This window comes from Drosophila novamexicana, unplaced genomic scaffold (assembly GCF_003285875.2).
Source record: "Drosophila novamexicana strain 15010-1031.04,08,12 unplaced genomic scaffold, DnovRS2.1 tig00000121-arrow-pilon, whole genome shotgun sequence".
NCBI lineage: Eukaryota > Metazoa > Arthropoda > Insecta > Diptera > Drosophilidae > Drosophila > Drosophila novamexicana.
Genome location: NW_020824773.1, coordinates 2,685,717 through 2,701,960, shown reverse-complemented (window position 1 = coordinate 2,701,960; position 16,244 = coordinate 2,685,717). Strand labels below are relative to the sequence as shown.

The 16,244-nt window shown below is 37.0% G+C and overlaps 2 protein-coding genes across 2 annotated transcripts; both read right to left on the bottom strand.

The window, feature by feature from the left end:
- Positions 1-5,110: 5,110 nt before the first annotated feature.
- On the bottom strand, positions 5,111-5,500 carry LOC115758072. The gene is made up of 2 exons (XM_030698586.1): positions 5,260-5,500; positions 5,111-5,199 (listed from the first exon to the last, which is right to left on the bottom strand). The coding sequence occupies exons 1-2, from the start codon at positions 5,498-5,500 to the stop codon at positions 5,111-5,113; spliced, it is 330 nt and encodes a 109-aa protein (XP_030554446.1).
- Positions 5,501-6,285: 785 nt separating this feature from the next.
- On the bottom strand, positions 6,286-6,669 carry LOC115758071. The gene has a single exon (XM_030698584.1). It carries the CDS (start codon positions 6,667-6,669, stop codon positions 6,286-6,288), a length of 384 nt encoding a protein of 127 aa, XP_030554444.1.
- Positions 6,670-16,244: the final 9,575 nt, after the last annotated feature.

Sequence of the window (16,244 nt, the reverse complement as noted above, 5' to 3'; positions counted from 1 at the left end):
TGAGAGCAAGAGATTTCAACGTAGATCCTTCAGGTGCCCTCGCAGCACGAGTTTCTTTCCGATAGTCGATAACAGGTCCCGTTTCCAAGCAATCGATAAAAATCGATATCGATATTATGCTTTGTGGCGCAGATCTTTTATATGGCAACAATAATTTACGGGGTATATTAATTGCACTGCGCTGTTTGGGCGCTCGCACGTTGATTGTTATTATTATATTTTGTTTTAATTCTTATGACATTTTCGTACTTCTCGTCTTTCGCCTGACTGCTTGACCTTGCAACAAACATAAGAACTGCAGCAAAAACACAAAAAGGGAAAAAGGCAACGATAAGCCATTGGTAATTTATATGACATGCAACTGCGCAGCCGTGCGACTAATTAAAGCCACGTTTTTTTTTGTTCTTAGTGTTTTTATTTTTTATATACTTTTTTATGTGTATTTTTTTATATTTATTTGTTGTTTTTTTAAATAAAAATACTTCTGGTTCAGCCTGGCAGGCGGCGTTGTGGGCATTGTTAATCATTTTTACATTGCATGCAAGTGCCAAAGGCTTGAGGGGGAAAAAAAGCGGCGAAAATGGAGAAAAGCGTAAGAAAGTTTAACTTTATTGCCTGTGCCTGGCCTCTTGTCGTGGCCTTAAGGTGCGATAAAATAAAATAGAAGACCCCAAGCAGAAACAAAAAATGCAACACAAATAGCGTACAGCAAAAGAAAATGTATAAAAGATAAGGAAACCCAAGCGACAAGCCGACTTTTTCCATGCCCTCTCAGACCCCCTCATAAGCACAAATTGGAATATGTTGATCACATGGCAAACTCAAATGTATTATACATATATGATAGATGGTTGTTATACACCGGCTATAATATGCTTCATATATAATATAGGTTTAATGATTTGGTTACATACATTATGTGGAAAGGTAGATCTCGCAATTTAGATGGATATGCATCCAGAATCCACGGCTGTTCTTCGACTATTTTACAATCGCACACAAGAGACTAAATACCCGACATACAACAACTTAATGACAATTTTATGGTACTTGGATATGCTCAGTTTTATGAGAGAAACTACAGCCACTTTTAACCGAAATGGAGAACTTTCTGCTCTGGCCTTTATCTTGCCAATTTTTCTACTTTTTCGATCAACTCGCATAACTGCATGATTCGCAACAGGGTTGCCATCTATGCGTTACATCTGCTTTTTGCTTGCCAAACAGTGTTGTTAAGCGCTTTTCAATATATTTCGAAACAGAGTTTTAAATTGTTTTTTACCAGAAAAGAACGTTAAATCAAACCAGTTAACGAAATGCAAATCGAAGCAATTATTGTCCATACATTTTTGAGTTGGGCAACCCCAAAGCAGAAATATACCATATTTGATAAATGCTAAGTTGGGATTCAGTTAAAATAGAATCAAAAATTTCTATACAAAACGAAAATCAATTAAGGCGAGATTTACTTAAAAATTAATTGGTGTATTGCAGTTTTGACATGTATGTATAATAAAGGTCTTAACGTGGATAAATGTCACTTTTATATATATATATATATGCCACAATATCTGTATGGAACTATATGTGGCTTGCAATATGTTTATTTTAGTAAAGCTTGTGGGCTTAAAGATGTGGAATATCAGGTTCACGAACCAAACCCAAAGAAAGGGTGTTCTTCACGCTCGAAGTGTGAATCTACATAGAAACATTACTTGTTAGGGCTTGCAGCCCTGGGTAACTTAAATATAAGAGTATACGCCAAGACGCACTTAAGTAACACACACACACACACACACACACACACACACACACACACACACACACACACACACACACATGCAGCTAGTGGGCTGTCAGGTGGGCGGTGTAAATTTACCGTTGGACATGCAACGAAATGAGCGCCTGACATGACATGCCCACGGTTCTGACATGAAATGTGCACAGCTCTCAGGAGAATGTGTGTGTGTGTTTGAATAAAAATATATGAGTATGAGTGCACACATGAGTGTATGTGAGTGAGTGTGTGTGTGCGTGTGTTAATTTGCATGATGAAATAAACTGTTGGCTGTGAGTGGCAGCACCACGAGAAAATATATGTGTATATGTGTGTGTAGCTCTCTAATTACTGGGGAGGCATTGTAATTGTTATTCTACATGTTATATTATATAAGAAAGTGGCGTTATTTCGGTTGGGCTCAACACCTTTGAATTTATAATGAGGCCAAAAAGCCAAATAATTATGAGAAACCAACAACAGGGCGAACAAGTTACGAAAAATGGTTAGTCCAAAAGAAGAAATAATATGTTATAAACAATTTTTGAAATGGGAATATTCAGGAAAATATGCTATTTAAACGAGACCTAAAAAGTGTAAATGTCTGCATTATTCTATAAATTTGATAATTAAATTAAGCTTTTATACCCATTGAAATTGTGAAAAAAGGGGCATGATGTTTTTGTGCAAGTGCATGTGACAGGCAAAACGAAGCATTTCCGAAACCATAAAGCATATTTATTCATGATCAGCATCAATAGCCGAGTCGATCTAAGAATGTTCGTCTTCCGTCTGTCCGTATGAAAGCAAGCCCCATTTAAATCTAACTAAAATTAAATTTTGTGTTTTATAAAAATAATCAGTTTGACTATCATGTGCATTGCTCTATGATTTCTCATATATATGTACTTATATATATATGTACTCTATATATATTCAGATTCATTTTTGGTCTGATTTGAAAGCATTTAGCCCAGTTTATTTGCACAGTCCCAATATTGATATTTTCGCTTTTACTGCTTTAACATTTGGCAAACAGAATCATCGTTGAATTGTCGCTTTCAACTCGAACACTTTCTTTAGCAAATGTTTACAGTGCAAAGTTCGAGCTCGGCAAAGATTGCGCTATAAAAAGTGTCAGATAAAGTCTTTTGTGGAACAGTCAAAATTCAACCGGGCCAAGATGAAGGCACTCGCTCGGGTTCTTGTCCATTGCTGCCTATTGCTTCATCTGTTTGGAGCACTTCAGGGCCGGCTCTTTCTAGCCCAGAACGGCATCATCTACTGCAAGTGGTCCAGTAGATTAACATGCAATAAGTTTAAGCCCGTATGTGTGCAAATCGGATCAGGTACTGCATTGACTTGCAAACATTATAGGAACGAGTGTCAATTTCTGATTGACCAATGTCTTGGTAAAACTGGTAAAATGCCTACTGAAAATCTTTCCATGTAACCTGTGTATAAAAATAATGTATTTTTTTTGCAGAATTTGGACTCAATGGTGCAATCGTGACTTTCGAGCCGAAGTGCGCCAAGATTCTAGCTGGTAACAAGGGCGAATGTGGTACTTAAATTATTCAAATATATTATTTATAAAGCTATTAATATATTTACATAAAATATGAAAGCTTCTATATATGTACAATAGCGAGTATTCACATCTTCAAATCTGAGACATAACTTTATTACCCAGTTAACGCCCGCACAAAATTTAATTCCAAGCCAATCAAAGGGTTCTACACATGTCAGGAAAGGAAAAGTTTCGCATTTTCTATTCTAATTTTTGAGGTTGAGCTTGGATTCTGCGAAAAATACGAAATGAATTTTCATGAAGATCATTGTGTAATTTTCGGAAACTCTGCCTTAACGTGCCCCTCCTCCTCATAAGATTTTTAAAAAGTACATTTCAGCAATCAATCAGTGAGTCAGTTAGTCAGGCCAAATAGTTTTATACATAGAGATTATTATATTTAGATAATTCCAAATCAGCCAAGACCTTCAGTGTGTATAAAATGAAAGAAAGTGTGTATCAATGAAAGATTTTACAGGCACTCAAATGAAAGCTAAGTGTATTTGAAAAAACCCATTTCTTATACACTTTAAAATTTGTTGTATCGCTGTGTGTAAAGGGGAAACAAGTGTTGCACAACACGTTCAGCTAAGCATTCGATGGGCGTTTGTCAAACCGGAAGCAGCAGTTCGTCCATTTTGATGATTGCATTTCCGTTCTGCTTGGCGCCAGAGAAAAGCGAAACAATTATTCATTTTATCATTTGGCACTGGCATTCGCTCTCTCTAGCTGTGTGTGTGTGTGTATCCCAATGTCACATACACACTCAAACACACACACACACTCACACATACACACACTAATGCCATGATATATGCTGCAGTTCTTGTGCGCGCTGCTTTTTAATTGCAATCGCAAAACATGAAAGCGAATTTACCATAAATTGCACATTTTCAAGGCGAAAGAACAGTAAAACGAGCAAAAATTATGGTTATGGTTTACACACACACAAACACAATCGCACTCACACTCACACACACATGTACACACACACAGGCAAGCGTAAAATTTATGAAAGCTTGTTTTTGGTTTGGCATTTTGCATTTCTGTATTGTGGATTACAAAAACCGCCTGCGGATGCAATTAGAAATACAAGAACAAAAGCAAATTTCATATATAAATTGTCACAGTATGCATAGAGATTAGACAGAGAGAAGGGCTGGAGATTAGGGGTCGTGGTTGGGTTTTCCATTATAATCTGATGTGCAAATAACTGCAAAATGCTTAAGCTTTTTAATTGAACGTTACAATCTATGCAAATTGTGTGTGTTTGAGATTTTTGTGCAGGATTTAACTGTTACTAACATGGTTTGCTGTTACTAACATAAATTGCTAATGTTAAATGGCTGTTATACTTAACAGTGTTAATAGGCACTGTTAATTGGAATTTTTCCAAAATTGTAGTTTTCTTTGGTTGCTTTTTAGGGCCAGTAAAAATGTAATAAGTCTTACACTTTTCTAAAGAATAAACATTTTTTTTATATTGGTCGTTAACTTCTGTAGAGCTTCTGTTAATAATTCAAACGCCTGTTATTAAGATATACATTTTGTGCTAATGCTGTTATTAACATTTGCGTGAAAAATGTTATTTTAATGTAGACATTATGTTGTTAAACAAAGGAACGCTCTGAAAACAATACAATGAAAGCACTTCATACATTTTTATAAAGTATAAATTATTCAAAATGTGATTCAATCAACTCTCTAGACCAATAATAATCATATGTAAATACCACAAAAACTTCATGCTGCTGCTGCTGTTGTTACTTGGCGTTGTTGGTGCCACTGGCGCAGGGCAAGCTTTGATTGATTGACATGCCCGAGCAGAGTTTTATGTTGACTCTTTGATAAACTGCAATTGGCAGGGGTAAGAAAATCGTGTGTGCATAGACTTTTAGCACTCATAACTCACATGCGTTTGTCAGTGTATTGCTGTTGGATTTGCAATTGGCCAATCTTTGCTTGCAACTGTAGCTCCGCAGCTCACACAGATTGCTGCGTGCAATGCGCACACATATTTTACCATTTGGCTGACAATTGGCTCGAACCCTGCGCCGACAGCTCTCCAAATTGCTCGCCTTCGCTTCCTGCTCACTGGATGTGCTTAGTACTACCAAGGCCAGAAATATGCTTATCAATAGAACAGCTTTCATTGTGCCACAGATCGAAAATAATAATCTTCATCTCTTCTTTTGGCCTTTATATTGCTTTTCAGCTTCAAATGTTTGCCTAATTACTTATCATCTGTATTTATTAATCAACAGCAAATAATCATCATAAGCAAGGCTATCGTCATGCTTTATATGAGTCCTTTGTTTCTTTTTTCTTGTCAAGCAGTTGTACAAATATTTGTCTTGATTTGTTTAAGAATTAATTTTATTATAATTATATGTGCGCTCTCTAGTTAACCCTAGAAAGATTGTCATATTTTAGCTCAAGCAATTTTTTTTATTTACTGAGATCGTTTTTGTGTATCTGCACAACATTTTAAGAACCTTTTTAAAAGTTTTGATTTCAAAGGAATACATATAAATTTAATCAATCAACTTATAGACATTTTATTTTTGCTCGCTTTTCTTTTAGTCAAGCCTCTTTTTAATGAGTGACGCCAGGTTTTATCATATTAGTGATATGAAGATTTCCATCCTATGCTAACCGAATTTTTGTATGACGAATTACTTGCAAATGTTTAAGTGTTATCTATTTTTTTTGTAATATCCCTATATTGTCTTCTATGTTCAACAAAAGTTATATAATTTGCCGTAAGTGCTAGAACTGTTGTTATGCACATCATATTTATGTTAAAATGCATTATGCGTGCCTGTGTTCCCGAAACCTCTTTCGCTTCCATTTCGCCACTACTTTAGAACAGCTTTCTTTATAAGTAGCATATATTTATTTAAAATTCAATAACATAATTCTTCAACAAATCATCGACTTAGCCGCGCCGTCTGCTTATATAAATGGGCTGAACATTCGATGTGGAACTCGAGGATGTGGTGCTGCCAGCGCATTGCCTGCGCGTGCCTACGGGAATGCCCGAGCACATGGACAGGGAGACGGTGGTGTAGGTTACGGAATTGACGCAAGCCTCGTAGCGTAGCAGGCATCTGTTGGTGAAGCGCATGCAGAGATTGGAGCGTCCATAGCGACCGCAGACATTGCTATTGGAATAATAGTTGCAGTTGGAAAGGACACAAATCCTCGGAGTGTTGCTGCTGGTGCCGCTGCCTATGAGGCTGCTGAGGTTGTAGACTTGGCCGGCGACCAAGGCGCTGGACAGGATTGCCAAGAGCGCAGACAGAGCCAATATAAGTTTCATTTTGCACACTTGAGTTTGATTTCTGAATGTTGCTTTGCAGTATTTATAGCTCATGTGTGTTGAAATCTATGATAATTGGCCTTTACTCCATGATGAACGACATTGAAAATATACTTAAGAAGCACTTTTTTCTTTTTTGCAAAACACTTGCGCAAACAAATTGGTCTAAGATATTGCCACACGCAATTTTTGCTCAGTTTATAGTTTGTTTTTCACGAATGCAATGACATTAGTCAATTTGAATTAGAATGCCACAGTGCGGGGCTTAAATAATATATTTGCATTAAAGAATTTATTTGATTCGTGGCGCCTAAAAGTAGGCAACACTTAAATGTGTGGTTCAGATGTTGGCTTATGCTATTATAATTAAATATTTTGGCGAGTGTTTTAGGCACGTTTTAATAATGCCAATATATAACAAACATTTTCAGATTGTGCTTAATGAATCCCAATCTGTCTGCTGTTAAAAAGGACTTTGAGAATGTTAACCTTAGATGAGCCCATTGTTTTCTTGAATGCAGAACAATGTAGTTGCCTTCTCTGATTCAAATGCACTATGTTTCGGCAAAGTCTGCAAGAATATGGTTGAACTAGCGATATTTTCCTAGAGTCTCACTCGTTAATGCACATCCCCGAAAGTATGCAGCATACATTCACGCTCGAGGCTCATGAGGGTCTCCCAGTTGAGGTCTTTCTTTTCTCTTCAGAGTTAAAGCAATATTAGTTGCCTATTTGCATTAATGTTGATTTTGAATATATCCAAAATATTGTATCAGTTTTAATCAGTAATCTTATTGTTACCTAAAACTAGTCTCATGCAGCTGCCAAGCACAGGGAATCCTGTCTGTATACTTAGAAAACAATTCTATTCAGACAGCTCTTAAATCAGTTGCGAATTTAAGGCACAAAACACCTGATACCTGATTAAGCTGTTGGCTGTGACTGGCACATATATCAAAGGTTACTAATCGAAAATACTTTTGAAATCTCAGCTCAGCTGCAGATCAGAAAATCAGTTAAGAAGGTTATATTGAAGGGCTTTCAATAACAAACAGCCACTTAAAGTCCGATCCACACTTGAGTATCTAGTGCACTTGTTTGAGTATCTACATCAACACACAGCTCAAGTCAAACAACAACAATTACACACACACACACACACACAGGCACTCACACACATACACACAGTCGCACACACATGCAACTTTTGCTGTGATTGACAACGTCATTTAGACAACTCGACCCTGTCAGCGTTTGGGCTACACATCAAATTAAATTTCATAGCCATGCGCAGCTCTTGAGCGGCTTCTTGACGCGATGCGTTCAAATGAACATAAAACAAATAAATAAAAATAAATATAAAACAGTAAACCGAACTGAAATCAAATAAATAAATGCGCCAAACAAACAACGCATAAACAATTAAAGCGCGAATGCGTTCAGTTTTCTCTCTCTCTGATTTCTGCACTTCTTTATCGTATACCTTAACCTGAGGGTATTGCAATATTGTCATGAAATGTGTATTAAATTTAAGAAAATCAAATTGAAACTCTATATTTTTATATTTTGATCAAATTAGGCAATTACGAACCGGTAAAGTTATTTTACTAAAAAAATGCTGTTCATTTAATATGAATGAGTGTATCTCATGTTGTTTAGCATGGCATAACGAACCTTATTTATACCCTATGGCAATGACAATCTACAATAATATGTGAAAAAGTGTATTTAAGCTGCGAAAAACCTTTATCAATGCATTGAAAATGGGTTAAAAGAGTATAATGATTATGTGCAAAGGTATGTAACAGGCAGAAGGAAGCATATCCCGTCCCATGAAGTATATATATCCCGTTCGTCCCTGCCGACCTTCAACCCTATAAAAGCTAGAGATCCGATAATCGATAATTTGTCTCTAAATCTCTCAGAAAAGAAAATATTAAGAGAACGTGTGGTTATATTGGCAAGTCCAGTTTTCAGCGATAGCAGAAGTTGCAGGGTATCTCCTAGTCGGGCACTCCCGCCGCGAGCTCTCGTTTTGGACGTTTGTTTAAGCATTCCATAAACGCACTTTAATAAAATGCCGTTCAGTATTGGTCAAGGCTGCGAAAATGCCGAGTTAATTGGGCTTAAATTGATTGGCTTAAATGTGGCCAAATTGATGCATTGGCCAAATTAGAACGAAATACCAAAAGAAAATTTGTAACACAAAATGTGTGCGTGCGTGTGTGTTTTTGCGTGCAATTTGCAAACTGCATAAATTTGCATTGATTTTTCGCTGGGAAACTGAAAAGTCGACAAACTGTGTCACATTTGGGCGCGTAGGTGCGTGTGGGCGTGGCACTGGGCACCCCAGGCCAACCATCATCAATAACATAACCATTAAGTTGCGCAACTTAGGAAGACGCCAATTGGCTCGCACTTTAATTAATAGTTGCCTTCTTTTTCTAGCCACGTTTCAATTCTGTGCCAGTGAAATCTGGATAGGACTTTCCATTTGGCCCACTTTAATTGTTAACGGCCGGCGATAAAAGCCAATTGCCGGGCCATTAAATATTGACAGGCAATTTAATTGTCATAAGCGACAAAGTTAAATAAATATGCAATGAGACTCATGAATTTCTTAGTGAGCACATGCAACATTCACGACAATTGTTGCCACAAATCGATGAATTTCAGTTTAAGACAATTGTAAAGAGAAATACAATGCAAGGCGCCGCTTCAAATGTATCTGTCAGATATGTTTTTAACATTAATAGATACAATTTGGGTGTACAATATGCTAGCTAAGCTTTTTAACTAACGAACTTCCCTTTAAATGAAATCAAAATTTAGCAAAAATGAAGCAGTCAACACTGCCAGACTAAAAGATACTCTATAAAAATCTTTATACTTAGTATCATAAACTTGCATCCATATGTTCTTCTTGTGCAAGAATTCCTGAATTATTATTATTATTACTTACTCATCTAAAAGAGTATTTACTCTTCGGCGTGCCGTAGATATACCTATTTTCCCATTTTATATTATACATCAATTAGTGACTCGCTTTTGCTTAAAATTAGTTTATTAAACTTTATTTTAGACAATATGCTGCACATGCGTCACAAGTTTATAAATAAATGAGTTGCAGATACAAAAGCAATAAAGCTAAGCGATTACCGCATCTATTTAAAGTGCCTTAATAAATATTTAAATAGGTATTAGGACACTTTAATTATAGGAAATCACGTTAATTTCTAATGTAAATTAGTCTAAAAACCGGGTCATATGCGCTTGGGTCAAACGGGAGTTCAAAGGCGAAATGCCGCATTAAAAGCAGGCAAAGGTGAGAAATGGGTAGAAACTGGCGATAAAAACAAAACACACAAAAACGCGAATGCCGATGGGAACTTGAAATGGAAAATGGGAAAATAAAATGAAAACGAATGTGGTTAAACTTGAAAACGGGCCGCGTGCACAGTTCACGAAAAGACGAAGAAGAAGAAGAAGCAGACGCCTCATTTGCTGGCCTTAAACTGCAAAACATTTAACGGGTTTTTGGTGGCAGGAAGCTGCTGCAAAGTGGATCTTATCAGCTGTTTTTTTTGGTTTTATTTTTGTTTGTTGTTGTTTTGGTCAACGCAATGCAATTGATTGCAACGCTCCATTTTTGTGTGTGTGCAATAAAATTGTTTAATTTACTCGCAGATGCGGCTAATTCATTTGCCGATTGCAATTGGCGTGATGCTGCCAATGCGGCAGCTCCCCCAGTAACATGTCACACCGACTGTCCCATACTCTGTTCACAATTAGCTAGCAGCTCGAAGAGGAGCTCAAAACGAATCTACTTTTGCAGCGGCTTAATGGCTCTGAGTCCACTAGCTTAAGTAGTTTTTCGAGCTCTAAAAATAGTCGAACTCACGAAATTCCAATTCCAATTCCAATTATTAGACTCAACACCAAAGCACAGCACAACAGACTTGCAACAAAACCTATATACTCTTGCTCATATTGTGAACATAGTATAAAAGCAACAACAACAGCAAACTTTCACTTTCGACCGCCTGCATTTCGTTCAGATATTTTTTTTTTTTTTTGGGCAGGTCAGTTTTGTGTAGACTTGGCTTAAAGCACAAATCGCCGCCTGCAAGAGTTTGTAATGCCTGACTGCATTTTCGATTTGGGCCGCGTATCGGACTCATATAATTATTATGTTTTATATACCCTGTACTTAACAAATTAGCTAAAAACGGGCATTAAGGCATTGATCACAGAGATTATGTAAGTAAGAGCTGGTCAAGTTATTATATAAGATCAGAATGTTTACATACCGCTATTTCCTGCATATATAGGGATATATGGACTCATTCGTAATATTTACATATATATCTCATTAGACCATAAACACTTGCAATAGTCAGTCAAGGATTATAAATCTGATTTTTGAAGCACTTTTACTTTGGTATTGACCTTGTCTTATTTAGGTATCGAGTCTTTATGAGCGACTAGACTCTTTTGTATGGAAGCCACCTTTAGGGTATCTTCCAGTCAAGCTACTTCACAGCAACATTCTTTCTTGTTTGTTTTTGTTAAACTAACTGATATAATGCCCAAGCCAAGTGCTCTGGCTTGCATTGTGCTCGGACTCTGGCTCAGAAAATGTTGTAATATAATTTTAATTTGTACCAGAAATGATTGCCAATTGCCGCCGCTTTATGTTGATTATACAATTTGGTTGCCTTGTTGCAGTTGTTGCTGTTATCCCCCCCTTTTATTTTTTGGGGCGTTCGCCGTTTTGCCTCTTGAATGAAAGTGCTTGGAGCACTTAAAATTGTGAGTGCTAGTTTAACTAAAATTGAACACACAATTTGTGTAATTATTTTGCTGGCTCTTTTTTAGCCTTTGGGTTATTCAAATTAAAGACCCGGGGGCGATACAGTTTAAAACTATAAATGATGCACAGTGGAAATTAGGTATGAAAGATGATAGCACATGGCTGGAAAAAAGCGGAATTTGGGAAATGAATTAGTTGTTATCGATTATTGTGCTATCGCGAAATATACTGTAGGTTTGCTGAGAGTATTATCGATAAAGTTAAGAGTTTAACAGGCTTTTCCAGATATCGTTAATCTTCATATTCAATACTCGGGCTATGAGACTGAGTTCTGCTATTTTTTTGTTTCAGATGTACTAATCAAATATATCGATAAACTGTCTTTATCGATACTTGTGATATCGATAGGACAATGTTGTATAGCTGGGAGAATTATAACCAAAATTACCAGACCAAAATTACCAAAATTATCATCTATAACGATTTCTCGAATATACCAATTAATATATCGATTATAAGGCTTTAAAGTCAGCAGACTTTTAGATACTCTTAGCAGATAATATAAATACATTTCAACGTTGGCCAATCCACTTTAATATTTGCTGTTGTTATCGATAACTGTGCTTTCCTAGTTTTTACCGGACAACTTGGGCTTAAAATGCAACTCTAATGGCAGTCGAGTTATTTGTGTTATCGATATATATTTCACACCTTTATTTCACATACCAGCCTATGGCAAGGTTATGCCAAACATTCCCAGCTCAAGATCGTAGTCTTAACATGGTAAACCATGTCGTTCATCGCTTGTTATCCATCACAAACTGTTGCCATACGCATTAACCAATTAATGAGCATAAGCCCCAAAGCGAAAACCAACCAAACTCGATAAGCCAAGTTGTGAAGGTCTAAGGTCTGACACTTCGTTCAATACCATATATTATCTGTATAACCATAAGAAAGCGCTCCCCCCCAAAAACCTTTTGATAGCCGTATGTATGTCTGCCCATATGAAGCGAATGCGTGAGGTCGTCGCACTAATATGTCAAATGGTTCAGTGCACTAATGAGAGCGGCTTTGCGCAGCCCTACCTCAAGCGCCCCTCGAGTTAAGTTGGCCAGCAGCTCTGCAGATTGGGCAATCGGCAACGTATCCAAACTTTAATTGTCCGGTGAGCGGTTGCCTGGCCAAATCTGAGTGTGTGTCGCATTTGTCGCAATCGCTGCGAATGGCAATTGGATATCTGTGGGGCATGTGGCAAGAATGACCATAAAACAATTTGAGCCTGTCTAATTTATACAACAAGAAATGAGTAACAACTACCTCTCCCCCTTTCGTCTGCCTTGCCAGTTGGTTAATTAATGTGATTTTCGTTTTGGCGATAATTAAAGTTATGGCCAACAAAATGACCAGACTTACAGCTGCTGCTTACAGCGTACAGCTGGGCGCAGGCGTGGCTGCGCAGCTTGCAACTGCAACTGCCAACATGTTCGCATCGAACATGTTCGTCCGCACATGATGACCTTCGCGTCTGCTCAGCGTCTGCTGCCCATGCAAATAACCCAACTATGCATGCACTCTACACATAGGATATAAGCAAATAGGGTATTATGTTTTTGTGCAAGCGCATGTAAGACAATTTCTGGTTTCCTCGTCTCTTTCGCTCTCTCTTTATCTTTCTCTTGCTCTGTCTCTCTCTTAATCTTTATTTTTCTCTTTCTTTCTTTCTTTCTCTCCCTCTCTCTCAACAAACTCCCGATCTGGACAATAAGAGACGAACATTTTGAATATATATTCGCATTTAATATACATGCTAAACAAGTTTATCTAAATTTTTCAATAGCTTCCACTTTTCCTTAGTATAAATTAATATCGATTTTGTCTTCGTTAATATCGACTAACAAATATTTTGACTTTCTTAATATCGATAATATCGATTTTGAAATAAATATCAACATTAAAGCCTGGAAAATGCCAAAAAATGACTATAAGCACCGATATCCCGCACTCCGACAGCTCGGCGCTGGCTACAGGGTATCTTCTAGTCGGTCTAGCTTGACTTTGGTGCAGCTGTTGGTTTTTTGTTTCGATCACTGTGCCACTGCCAAATTTGTGTATGTGCTTAACGGTTTCTCCCCGGCCCCCCTCCCCCCCTCCCTTGCTCGATATGACAGACAAATATGGCCATATATAGCCTCCAAATGCCATTGCGGCTTGGCGCGGCCCAAGAACCCCAGCAAAACGCCGCATTGTTTTTGTGCGTCTACGTGCCACGTTTGCTAATTACCAGACAATTTTTTAGGCTCCTCATTTTTTCTTCTTTTCCTTCGATTTTTTTCTTTCTGTAGGCCACCGTTAGTATTGCAAAATATTGGATGTTTTTTCGTTTGGTTTTTTTTTTTGACTGATTTTATATAGCAGTTATTTATTTTCTCTGACAACACACAGAATATTAATAAAGAGTTATAAACAACAAAAAACAACAAATGTCATTTGTCGGTTATACAAGAAATACAATTGTGCAGATAAAGCTTGTTTATTTGAAATTTGAATGGAAATAGTTTCAAATTATATTCAAAATTCGTTAGATTCCCTGTATCATTATAATTTTGAAACGAAGCTTGGGAAGAAGACAGCTGCGCTGAAGATATATCCTACTTTGCCAAGTTTAAGATTAATTTGAATGAAAGTTTTAATACTCTTGTATATACATATATTCTTTAAGGTTTTGCAGATATGTGAGTAAAGTGAAGATAACAGAGTATTTTTCTGATTCTTCTTTTTGTAGTGCGATTCATATATAAGTGGCACAAGTAGTCCGTTTCGGCAGGATCCGGCAAGCATATGTAGTGTCTGCAACAGAAAATCGTACCCTTCCAAGGTTTCAAGCTGATAGCTTTAAAACTGAAAAACTATGAAAAACTCGCATGTGGTGGGAGATGTCTTCTTATAATGTCCTCCTCCTCAGCAGATTTTATGCGAGGTGCTTCTTCCTGCTTCTCTTAGCCCAAAGAATCTTTCTTAAAAAACGAACCCTCATTGTAATTTATACCATGACTTCTACTTTTGTTTGCAATAAATTGAAACAAGAATGCATGAGCCGACTTGGAAATACCCTGTACCCTGTTCTTGTTTTTGCCTCTATACCACACTATTGAATTATATATTTTTAAATAACTTGTCCGATTTTTTTCCAATTTGCTTGCCCTTAATATTGTATTGATTTGTATGTGCATACCCAAAATCAGAATGTTAGCTTTATGACAAAATTCAAATAGCCTTTACAAAATGTTATACCTTACACGCACTGTCGCAATCTATTTGAGGCTTAATTTTTAGCCCAAGTCTCTTCTGCGATTAGTGATTTTGTACAACTTAATTGAGTTAATGTTTTCATGTTGTTAACCAATTTGTGAGTTGTAAAGAGCTGCAATCGCCATCGCATTCGAGAGCAACTGAGCTCTTATTTGGCGTCATAATTAACACAGTCAGTGCCAATTGTACGAGCCAGCCTCACGATGCTTAAAATTCGCACAAGGCCGATAGATTTGGCAACCGAGAGATGCGTTTACACTGGCAGATAATAATATTTAATCATTATAATCATTACGATTATTATATGTGAGACCAAACTGAAGTTGCCAATGGGAATGACAGCAATTGAGTTGATTTATTGATTTCTGTCTTGGACTCGTCACCCGTCGCAGTCTGGGCCACAGCCCCTGTAATGAGCTCTTTAATGCGATTTTATTTGCTTTGCCTCGAAACCATGAAAATCACATAGATAAATAGCAAAAAAAAAAAAAAAAAACAATATAAAAACAAAATAAACATAAAAGTTTGTCAAAGTTTGGGCTTTGAGCTCACTTTTTGCATTATCATCATCATTATTATTGGTAATTTCATTGTCATTATCATTATCATCATCATGATTTTGATCTTGACGCACAAATTCGCGACATTTTTAACACCTTTTGCTGATTTATAGCTACACATATTTGCCGCGCGAAAGAACAGGTAATCGCTGCTATAAGGAAATTGCTCGTTAGGTTTTATAGATTGTTTATTTGTTTTTTTGTTTAGTATTCATGCAAATTTCTGTGTGGTCTTAAGTGATATTGGACAGGTGTGATTAGATTAATTGGTAATCGCAGACAAAGAGACTGGCAAAGAATACCAAGTTGTGAACTTGCGTAGGTTTCCTAACTGCTTGCACACGTGTTCCTAAACAATTGTCTAGCGCTGTTTACGCAAACCAATTACAATTTTCTATCGAGTGTATTATCGTTTTAAGCCCGTGGGCCATTAACTGAAGTGTAGCACTTAATTAAATGCATGTCGAATCGATAATATTGAATATTGAACTAACCGCTGCATCAATTTTAATAAGCTTCATCGGACAGCGAACAAATTGAATTCAATTTTCAACTTTCCAAGAGTGGCTTTATAAACGGTTGCATCGGCTGCCAATTAAAAACATAATTAAGTTAGTCTTAATTATGCATGCATGCTACGTATACATATATATATATATATATGTGTGTATATGCATGTATATGGGCAAGTGCAACGCGTCGTATGCGTAATTATTGTGGCTAATTAAATGCACAAGGCAAATTGCGCATACGTCGTGTGCAGCATCAGCAGCCATTGAACTTGTCAACAACATCTTTGCAGCACGTCAACAGCTGCCATTGATTTCTCCTGCTCATAAAAACTTATTATCGCTGTTGTTTCAACTTGTTTCTTCAATTCGTAATTAAAG

Coding starts and splice junctions, on each gene's coding strand:
- LOC115758072 (XM_030698586.1), bottom strand. CDS start 5,500: ATGAAAGCTGTTCTATTGATAAGCATATTTCTGGCCTTGGTAGTACTA. Junction 5,200..5,259: donor CAATACACTGACAAACGCAT/GTGAGTTATGAG, acceptor TGCCAATTGCAG/TTTATCAAAGAGTCAACATA.
- LOC115758071 (XM_030698584.1), bottom strand. CDS start 6,669: ATGAAACTTATATTGGCTCTGTCTGCGCTCTTGGCAATCCTGTCCAGC.